Here is a 10190-nt window from a genome sequence, read left to right on the forward strand (position 1 = left end):
GTTGTTTGGCTGACAGACAAAATACTGGAGGAGCCTTGAACTCTCAACCACCTTATTGTGGCTCCTCTGCCTCTGTCAGTTCCAAGCAAAACAGAAACCCTTTAGAATTCCATAAACTGTATATTGCAGGGGAGTTTTATGAGTTTGAAGCTGAATTGCAAAGAGCTTTGAAGTTTAAGAACGTCTATAAACAAGTCTTTATTTTTTCAGGTTTAAATGGAACATGCAATAATTCTAGTGTACCAACATCAACTTCAGAAATGCCAGATTATTTATTGTAAGTATGTTTATCGGTTGCTTCATCACTTTGGGATCGTGTTGCAAGCTAAAAATCACAACATGCTGGGGATTTTTGTTGGACTTTTTGTGTTATTTGCTAGAACTTCATTAGGTGGGTGTAAGAAAAAGAGCAAACCCAGCTCTGCAGATCAGTTGTTGAGACTAAACTTGGTATCAAAGCTGGTTTTTACCTCCTTAAGGAGTTCAAGGTGATCTCCTGTAAATTGTTGAAGCGCTTCGAAAAACATTTCATACCTTAGGGGGGTTTGAAAGGTTTAAACATCTCCATGTTGCAGCTGGGAGCTCAGAGAGGGAATAATCTGCTTTCGTGCTGTGGAAGACAGGGCAAGGAAGGCTTTGGGGTGGTTTGCTAATTCTTCCCCTCTTCAGAGCCAAGATCATCTACATAAAGCAGTGAAATATTCTTTACTGGGAGGCTCTAACCCCTGGGTTAGGATGTGAGTTGTTTCACCTCTCGACTCTTTAATCAGATCCCCTCGGGGTTAATTAAACAACTGAAGCCCAAAAATCCCTGTGAAGGAAGCCCAAAATCTGCATAAACCCAAACCTGTTCTAAACAAAGCTTTGGGGTGGGGAAACAGTGGAAAAATACCAGTTCTGGGCCCCTGGCAGCGCTGCCCGGACCCTCCCCGCCCCAGGATTATTGTACAAAGAAATGTTATTTTTGTTTCAATAATTTGCTGAAGCACTGGCATTCCAGCGCGGGGCTCGTTTTGTCCTCCAGCCCGGCACCAAGGGATCATTGTTCCTCCATGGCCAAGGGGCACGACGCGGCCCCCCGGCACCGGGGTGGCTGGGGGTGTTTTTTTTCTCTCACCCATGTGCTGATCCCTCCCAAAAAGGGATATTGCAGCTCCTTGGGCCCTCTGCAAAGGAACTGGGGGAGGTTTCTGAGCGCTGGGAGCTCTGTGCTCTCACCTGGTGTGACCTGACTGGTTTGTGTCCAGCTCTTCAGATTCTAAGAGCTGTCACTGCTGTTTGATGCTTCATCCTGTGTGGATGGTTCTTTAGCCCAGCCCCTGGCAAGGAGTCAGTTCTAGAAGTTTAGAGCACTTAAAAAGTTAAAGCACTGAAAGTTCCCCCTGAATTTGAGGCCTAAATCAGCTTTTCCATGGTCATGCACCGAGCTGGCCCTGCTGCAGCCGGAGCAGGGAGGCAAATCAGAGCCATCACCTACCAAAAGATGAGTTTTACCTTCAGAGAGGGCTGCAAATGTCAGCTTTAATGGCTTTTTGTTGAGCAGAATCACTTCCAAAAGGCCCCCAAAGGCACATCAGTTCAACCTGAGCTCAGGGCACATCGAGTGTCTCCAGAAGGTGCTGGAAATAGAGTTGCTGGTGGGGGAAAAAAAAACTGAATAAAGCTCCTCACCGTGGTTTCTTGTCGTGCTCTTGCCACATAATCACCCTGCGAGCGTTTTGCAACGATGGCTCAATGCTTTTTGTGTTCCTTTAAAGACTCTTAACACTGGAAGCATCGTAAAAAAATTCCTGCTGTTCCAATGCCTGGCACAGATGCAGAACTCCATGTTCTGCGGGCCAGCAGGAGTTAGAGAAGCTGTAGCAGCGCTATCTGAGTGTCCTCCTCCACCCCCAGCTGCTCCCAGGCTTGGCTGTACCTGCCTCTTCCACCCTATCTGGCACAGATAGGAAGTTTTGGGAGCAAGCATTGTTTGTTTTACAGGAGGTCAGGGCAACAATCCCTGGTGGTTGCCTCCATAATTTGCTACTTTAATGCAAGTCAGGATGAGAGGAAACGGCCTCAAGCTGCACCAGGGGAGGTTTGGATGGGATGTTAGGGAGAATTTCTTCACTGAGACAGGGAACCACCGTCCCTGGAGGGATTTAAGCCGTGTGGATGTGGCACCTGGGGATGTGGGTTAGTGGCGGCCTTGGCAGTGCTGGGATTTGATCTTGGAGGGCTTTTCCAGCTTTAATCACAGAATCCCAGAATGGTTTGGGCTGGAATGAGCTAAAGCCCCATCCAGTGCCACCACTGCCACAGGCAGGGACACCTTCCCCTGTCCTAGGTCGCTCCAAACACTTCCAGGGATGAGGCAGCCACAGCTTCTCTGGGAATTCCATACCAGACCCTTCACAGTGAAGAATTCCTTCCCAATATCCCACCTAAACGATCCCATCATTCTGAATTACCCACAACTTCTGTTTCCAGTCACCTGGCAGGCTCATCCCAACCCCCCCCGCCATGCTCAGCACTGCCACATCCCAGAGAGAATTCCCCCCCAGACCAATTCCCCTCAGAAACCCATTCACCAAACCCTTTTTCCCCTGCAGAAAATACGCAGCCATTTCCTCCTCGGAGCAGCGTCAGAGCTACAAGAACGACTTCAACGCGGAATACAACGAGTACAGGGACTTGCACGCCCGGATAGAGCGGATAACCCGACGGTTCACCCAGCTGGACGCCAAGCTGAAGCAACTTTTGCAGGGCTCTGAGGAATATAAGGTAGAAACAGAGCTAAAAACAGCCGAAAAAGCTCGTTCTGCACGTGGCAAAGCTGCAGTTCTTTGATGTGCTCTGTTTGGGCTGGGTCAGTGTCTAAATTCCAGCCTCAGAGCTGCTGGGGAACGTGCACACAGCTGACAGCTTTGGGGAACGCTCCTAGCCCAGCTCTGCGCTGCTCCTTTTTCAGGCTGGAGCCACATCATGGGACTTGTTGACAAGGAAAGGCCTCAGTGAGACAATTGGTGTCCTTAGCCAAAAGCTGCTGGAAGCTATTAGTGTATCCCAGCCAGAAAAACTCATATTTGCACATATGGGAGCGTATCGGGGCTGGAAGGGGAGTTAGCACGGGGTCATCTGTTCCTCTGCAACCTTTGATCTGAATAATGCAGCATTATTGGACTTGTCGGAGTGGTTTTTAAAGAGTTTTAGCTATTCATTAGCTTGAAAAAGTGAGTCTCGTCGAGGATAATAAACAGATTTTTACAGAGCACCTATTGTGCTCAGCACAGCTTCCTCCCTCAAACCTCCTGCCCTTCTTCTCCTTGCAGAATTCCTCACTGGATTGTTTTCAGATTTTTTTGGGGGGGAAAAATTGTAAGCTGTTTGGGGGGGGGGGGGGGAAAGAATATCAGTTGGGGCTTTGGGAATGTGAATTATCCTGGAATCCAGGTGCTTGTCACAGGTAGTTCTCATGGCTGGGGAGTGGGGCCTCATCCTTCTGTGTTAGCTCCAGGATATCCATGGAATCAGAGCTGGTTGTGGCCATTGGATCTCCCCAGGGATGCCATGGAGGGAGCAGATTTCAGTTGGAATTCGGAGGAGTTGTGTACATTGAGCCATCAGTAAATACCTGCTGCAGAACTGAAATTCATGCCCTATTTTTTTTTTCTTTTTTTTTTTTTTAGACCATCCACGATCAAATTTTACAGGAATATCGGAAAATTAAAAAGGTAAGGGAATGTCCTTGGCCACAGAAGGATTTTGGGCGGTGCCCCTGGTGTGACTGAAAGAGATGGGCCCTTGCCAAGAGCAAACCCAGGCTCTGAGGCAATTGCAGCAGATCTTTGTTCAGCTCCAGCCTGTCCCTAAAAGCAGATCAGAAAGGGTTTGGGGGGAGCTGGGAGTGCTCCATGGATCCCAGGGATCGCTGAGCCGTGGCCGTGGCACAATGGGTGTGTTCAGCCAGGGCCTTTATCTCTCCAGGGAAGGAACAGTTCGTGTTTCAGATGCACAGGCTGAGGGATAACAGGATCCTCTGGGATCTGGGGGCTGCTGGGACATGGGATCCGAGCTGGGATCAGTCTCTGGAGCTCTGTCCCCAGATTTTTGGGGTTTGGGGCACATAAAATACCTTAAATTTCAGTATTTTTCTGCAAAGCATCCACACACCAGTGGGAATTGGGGGTTTTTCCTTTAAATAAGTGAATACAGTCCTGAGCCCTGTCATCCTGGGGGATTTAGGAGCTTTTTGAAGAGATTCCCTGCATGTTGGAAGTTCATCTTTGTTCCAGAGGCTGTGAGGTGGGGGCAGAGGGCAGGTGGGGATTGAAAGCCCAGTTAGGTGGAGCCTAACTCTGGTGTGCTTCTTCCCTATGATGGGGCTCCTGGAGCTGGATCATCTGAAAAGGGCTTTTATTCTTGGCTGGGTTTGATCAGAACAGATCTATTTTAAAGAAGGGTCTAAAAAAAGCTTTTTTCCATGGTCATATCCGTGGCTTTAAGCTGAAAGAGGGGAGGTTTAGGTGGGATAGGAGGAAATTCTTCCCGGTGAGGGCAGGGAGAGAATGGAATGGAATTCCCAGGGAAGCTGTGGCTGCCCCATCCCTGGCAGTGTCCATGGCCAGGCTGGAGAAGGGAAGGTTCTGGGAAGACCTTAAAGCTCCTTCCAGAGCCCACAGGGGCTCCAGGAGAGCTCAGAGGGACTTGGGACAAGGGCTGGAGGGACAGGACACTGGGAATGGCTTCCCACTGCCAGAGGGCAGCGATGGCTGGGATATTGGGAGGAATTCCTCCCTGTGAAGGTGGGGAGGGTTTGGGATGGAATTCCCAGAGCAGCTGTGGCTGCCCCATCCCTGGAAGTGCTGGATCCAGGGGCTTGGAGCAGCCTGGGATGGTGGAAGGTGTCCCTGCCCATAGGATGAGATCATCTTTGCCTTCCCTCCAACCCAAACCATCCCATGACTGATTCCATGATCTGCTCTGTGCTGTTGAGCCCACCTGGGGCTCAGCTTTGATCTGTCCAGAACCTTTCCTACCTCTGCATTATTTCCATTTGTTTGTTTGTTTTGCAGACAAACCCCAACTACAGCCAAGAGAAGAACCGCTGCGAATACCTCCACAACAAACTGGCCCACATCAAAAAACTGATAGCAGAGTATGACCAGCAGCAGTTTTAGCTGCCACTCACCCCTGGACTGGGTAGGGCAAACCAAAATCCAGTCACCCTGGACGTTACGTTCCCTTTTATACACCCAAAATCCCTTTCAGAGACGAGCATTAATTCCTCGCAGTTGAAGAACTTGGGGATGACTTTAAGATGCCAGATCTGTCATGTCCACGTCCAGCACGCTCCTCCCGAGTTTTTAAGCCTCTCTGAATGTTGGAATGTAACAAATGGATAACAAAAAAAAAAAAAAAAAATCACAAAAAATACCCAACCAAACAAAAAAATTCTGCTTATTTGAAGCCAGCGTTTGACACTTAAGGGAAAACTTGCCTAAAGTGACCGAAGCTCCCACAGGTTAAGAATCTGTAAAAAGTTTGGCATGAAGTTGTAATTCCCCCTGGCCCAGCTCCACGTGGGTTACAAATTGTCCTGCAAATGGTGAGGAACTGGAATTGCTGCTAGGACTGTTCGGAATGAGAGCTGTGTGCTCCCGGCTCCGCGGAAATACACCACGTTCCCTGAGCTCTCCTTGTCTGTCCCTGCTTTGTCATCCTCGGGGGGGAGGGAATTGTGGCAGCACAGGGGGTCCCCTGGGGCTCAGCACCTTGGCCAGGGAAGAGGTGGATCCCAAAAAAACAAAACCCCTCCCAAAACCCCTTTTTTTCAATCCGCTCTGTGCGTTTGGGTGCAAACCTTCTGCCCAGTCCGCCCAGTTCACCTCCAGCTACCAGTGCTGGGAAGATGGAGACCTGTCTGGCTTTGACTTTTCTAATTTTCTACCAAGGCAGCCAATTTTATTAATTGCTAATGAGACTATGGTCTATTTTTGTATCAAAAAAAAAAAAAAAAGAGGAAAGAAAAAAGCATCTTTTTTCTAAAACTGTGCCTCCCTTTTCCTTTTAGGCCAAGTGCTTGGGACCCTTTCCTTGCAGTATTACTAAAACTTACCCAAGAGTCACCCAGACGAGTGACTTTATTCCCTGATCCATGAGAGGAGGGGGTGGGGGGGTGCTCTGCTTTCTCCTGGGATATTTTTTTTTGTGTGTGTGTGTCTTTCCAAGGCAGCAGCAAATCCTTGTGGGAGCAGTAAGGTGCTGTTTTCCCACGCGGATCCCTTCCACCACTGGTGTGCTTTATCTCAGCCAGCTTCTCCCTGCAGTCCTGCTTCCTGATTTTTTTTTTTTTTTTTTTTTTTTAATATTTTACTTTGGATTGAAGGGAACGTTTTAGAGTATGGCCAGGGTGTGAGAAACACTCCGAAAAGCACAAAGGTGTCCTTTAACTCTGCTGTTCCTTTCTTTCTCTCCCCTCTCCCCTTTTTAATCCTGCCAGCCTGTGGGATTTGACTTCTTCCCGCTTCCGTTTATCTCAAAGTAAAGGATTCCTTCCCTGTGGAGTCTCCTTCCCTTGGAGGTTGCACTGAAGAGCCTTTCACCCTTTGAAGGAGAGGAATGGCAGAGTTAAGGAGGGAAACACTTCTTACAACAAGGAGTTATTTGAGTTTTTTCCTGCCCCAAACAAAACGTGGGTCCATCTGCTGTATTAAAAATAGGTGATAAAATTATTAATTATTATTATAATTATTATTATTTCATTGTTGTCACACAGCCAGGGCCACTGCTTTTGCTTTGTCACTTTATTCTGAGGTCTCTCCCTGTGCATCCAGCGCTCAGTAGGGCTTTGCCATCCCCTTCTCCAAGGGAAAGGTGACAGCCAGAGGGACACGGTGGCCGTGGCCCTTGGAATGCCACTGGAATGCCACCAGTCTTCCACTGGTCCTCAGCCCCAAACCTGTGGAGAAGGAGGGTGGGAAGAGATGCTCTGCCCAAGGAGCACAGGGGGAGCACCCCAGAACCCCCCCAGGGCGTTCCTGCTGGGAATCTCGGGGGTCAGGATTGCTTTGCTCCCATCCCTTCCTCCCCAGATCAAATCAAAACCAAATCAGGGAGCGTTTGTGCAGCACCACCTGCCTCTGGTGCTTCTGGAAAACGCTGGGAGCTCTGGAGGCAAGGAGCTTTTGTCTGGAAAATTTCGTGCTCCTGCTCCGTGGGGCCTTGCCGGGAATCCCAGCCGGGAATTCTGGCAGCGGGGTGGGCGCGCCCGGAGCCGTGGGGATCTGGGAGGGGATGAGGAGGACCTGGGATGTCACAAACCCTCAGCCCCGCTGTGGGATTGTCACTGCACAGCCCGGCATCGCCGGCCCTGCCCAGTGCTGGGATTTTGGGGTGGAAAAACTGAATTTCCCCAGTGCTGGGGCTTGGTGGGGGCTTCGTTCCGACTGCGGCGGAGGCGGAACTCGGGATGGCAGAAGAGGCAGCAGCTACAAACCCAGGATGAGTAAATTCTTCCATGGAAACACTTCTCCTGATCCTTAATATTTTGAAAGGAGGGGGGTTTTTTCCTGTTGTTGCTTGGGAGGGGAGGGGATAGAGATGGATCTCAATCTTTATACATCTGCTATAAGATATTTTTGCAAACAGAGTTGTATACAAAGATGTATTGTGTACATTTACATGTATATTCTGGAACTTCTAAAAAATTTGAATATAAAAAAACCCCTGAAAATATTTAATGAATTATCCAAACTGTGAGACCCAATTAGCATCCACCAACTTCCTGCTTCACTTTTCTTTTGGACTGTGTTAAAGAATTGTAGTCGAATCTGCCTTTTTTTTTTCTTTTTTTTTTTTTTTTCTTTTTTTTTTCTTTTTAGAGACGATGAAGCTTAGGCAAAATTTTGTGCTTTTTGGGTTAATAGAAACCAGTTCTAGGTGATTAAGTATGATCTTAACTTATTGATACTGTGTTTTACTTTGTAATATTGTACTGTGGATAAAAACTATATTGAGCCATGGAGTTGGAGTTTACAAAAGAGCTTTTCACTTTGCCAAAATGTTACAATTTCAAGGCAGCATAGTCTTCAGCTTTCCTAATCTTTTTTCTTAAGAGCTAGTGTCCTTTTTTTGTACACTAAAAAAGCTGAATGCTGATTTTGCAACATATAATAAATTCACTGTATTGGAAAACAAGCAGACAATAAGGTTGTGGATTTCTTTTCAGTGCTTCTCCCTGCAAGGAAACTCAAAAGGGAAAGGTGATAAATGGCTGGCGTGGAGCTTGGAAGCAGGAAACGGGAAGGAACCGGGTCACTTGAGTGAGCTGAAGTGTCAGAGCAGGGAGTAGGTAAGAAAGAGGAGAAGGGAAGAGGTGCTTGGAGCGGGCCAGCTCCTTGGAACGCTGCGCTGGGATCGGCCTCCAGCCCTGGCACGAGCTGGGGGGGGCTTCCCGCTGCAGCACCGGCCGGGTTTTTGGAGGAAAAGCTGCTTTGGAAGAGGCGCTGGATGCTGCTGCTGTCAGCCTGGAGGGTCCGTGGCCCCGGAGCAGCAGGAGGCTCTGGGATGCTCAGAATCCACGGAGGGGCTGCTGGGGCAGTGAGTCTCATCCTGGGGATGCTGCTGGAGCAGGAGGTGGGGATGAGCCTGGCACGGACCCTGCCGGAGCTCTCCCACCTCCTCCTGCCCGGCTGAATCGTCCCGCAGAAGCTGGGCTGTGTCAGGACTGTCCCTTTTCTTGCTGTCACCAGGGATTGCTCTGGCCCTGCCTTCGGCTGCATCCCTGGGGCTGGATGGAGCAGCAACACAAAATCAAGGATAAAACTACTCAGGAGTGTAATAGCCTTGGAATCGCTGCTGCTTTCCTGCTGCCTCCCTTCCTGGAGCAGAGGGTGACCAGCACAAACCCAAGGGCCAGAGGCCACAGGTGCTGGCACTGCCTTCCCTGTGTCCATAACGTGTTCACTTGGGTTAAGTGCTGGGTTCGGGATTGTCCCTCCAAACCAGACTGGAGAAGGTGACAATAATCCAGGGATCAAATAACGTTTTATGGAGTCTTGGTTTATTGTTTAAAAGGTGTCCTTGTCCTTGCAGCTGACACGGCAGCACCAGCATCCGCACGACGAGACACCGGTGGGACTCGGCCATGGAGCAAGAGCTGAGCCCAGGCTCTTGCAAATCCCCAAATCCTCCAGTTTTAGTTTCAGATGTGGCTTCTGAGCCAAGCTCTGCACCCCAGGCCCCCTTCACCCTCTGTGAGCTTCCCCCGGGGCGCTGAGCGGATCCAAGGCCGGTTCCTGCCCCGCGGGGCCGCTCACACAGGAAGGGTCCCCATCCCCTCCCAGCTTTCCTGGGGAATTCCTCCCAACCGCTGGCAGCTCCGGCGCTGCCCGGGGTCACGCATTGAGCTCATTAACTCGGAGCTGCCCCAGTGGGAATTTACTGGCTGCGTTTGCTGTGCCAGAGCCAGCCGGGCTCCTGCCGCCGCCGCCTCCTTATCGGCACCGCCGGGAGCCGGGACCGCCGCGCCGGGAGCATCCCCGCCCTCCGCGCCCTCCCGGATGGCAAAACCGAGCCGGGTGCAGGCTCGGGAGGAGCCCTGGGCTCTGATAATTCACTGATAACTCGGGTCACACCTGGGAACAGTCACTTCGCACCACATCTTGCAAAAACTGCCCCTAATTTGGGGTCATGCAGGCGTGGGAAGGCCCTGGCCAGGTTTGAGGGATGCTGGAAGCACGGTGACAGCACCGTGGGCGTTTTTTTCCCTGTGGATGTTTTTTCCCCATGGGTTTTTTCCCCTGTGGATTTTTCCCTCGTGGGTTTTTCCCCGGGCACCTTTCTCTGCTCGTGGCTCGTTTACAGGAGGAAGCTCATTAGAATAATTCGTCCTTGCCACGGTCCGATGGCTCTGGTCCCTCTCCCAGAGCAGCTGCTGCACCTCCAGCGCCGGGCACGACCCCCAAAATCACCCCCTGCTCCCTCCCTTCCAGGCGTGGGTCCGACCTTGGGCACGCAGCGCCCGGAGGGCGATGGCACAGGGAGAGGGAGGAGGATGAGGAGCTGCCAGCATGGATAATGAAGGGCCAGAGCCTGGGATTATATTACACGAGGGGAAAAAACCCAACCGTGGAGGAAGGAAAACGTGGCAAGGGAATGCTGAGGCTGTTTCAAGGCACAAATCTGGGGCTGGCGGGGTTGGCCTC

The 10190-nt window shown here is 50.4% G+C and overlaps 1 protein-coding gene across 5 annotated transcripts; it reads left to right on the plus strand.

Annotated features, from left to right (window-relative positions):
• The first annotated feature begins 17 nt into the window (after positions 1 to 17).
• On the plus strand, positions 18 to 10184 carry LOC108448695 (RNA polymerase II elongation factor ELL-like). Of its 5 annotated transcripts, none has more exons than XR_001864670.1 (6): positions 18 to 277; positions 2595 to 2766; positions 3672 to 3716; positions 5058 to 7489; positions 8213 to 8335; positions 9079 to 10184. XR_001864670.1 is itself a non-coding variant. In XM_017742512.1 (4 exons), the coding sequence occupies exons 1-4, from the start codon at positions 261 to 263 to the stop codon at positions 5160 to 5162; spliced, it is 339 nt and encodes a 112-aa protein (XP_017598001.1). In that variant the 5' UTR covers positions 24 to 260; the 3' UTR covers positions 5163 to 8181. The 5 variants fall into 5 exon arrangements, 1 of the variants encoding a protein (XP_017598001.1); XR_001864669.1 differs by lacking the exon at positions 9079 to 10184 and adding an exon at positions 8447 to 9059; XR_001864671.1 differs by lacking the exon at positions 9079 to 10184 and adding an exon at positions 8736 to 9059.
• Positions 10185 to 10190: the final 6 nt, after the last annotated feature.

This window comes from Corvus brachyrhynchos, unplaced genomic scaffold (assembly GCF_000691975.1).
Source record: "Corvus brachyrhynchos isolate BGI_N302 unplaced genomic scaffold, ASM69197v1 scaffold158, whole genome shotgun sequence".
Taxonomy (NCBI): Eukaryota; Metazoa; Chordata; class Aves; order Passeriformes; family Corvidae; genus Corvus; species Corvus brachyrhynchos.

Excerpts from the sequence above, each read along its gene's own strand:
- LOC108448695 (XM_017742512.1), top strand. Across the intron at positions 2,767-3,671 it reads AGGGCTCTGAGGAATATAAG|ACCATCCACGATCAAATTTT; the intron begins GTAGAAACAGAG and ends TTTTTTTTTTAG. Across the intron at positions 3,717-5,057 it reads AATATCGGAAAATTAAAAAG|ACAAACCCCAACTACAGCCA; the intron begins GTAAGGGAATGT and ends TTTGTTTTGCAG.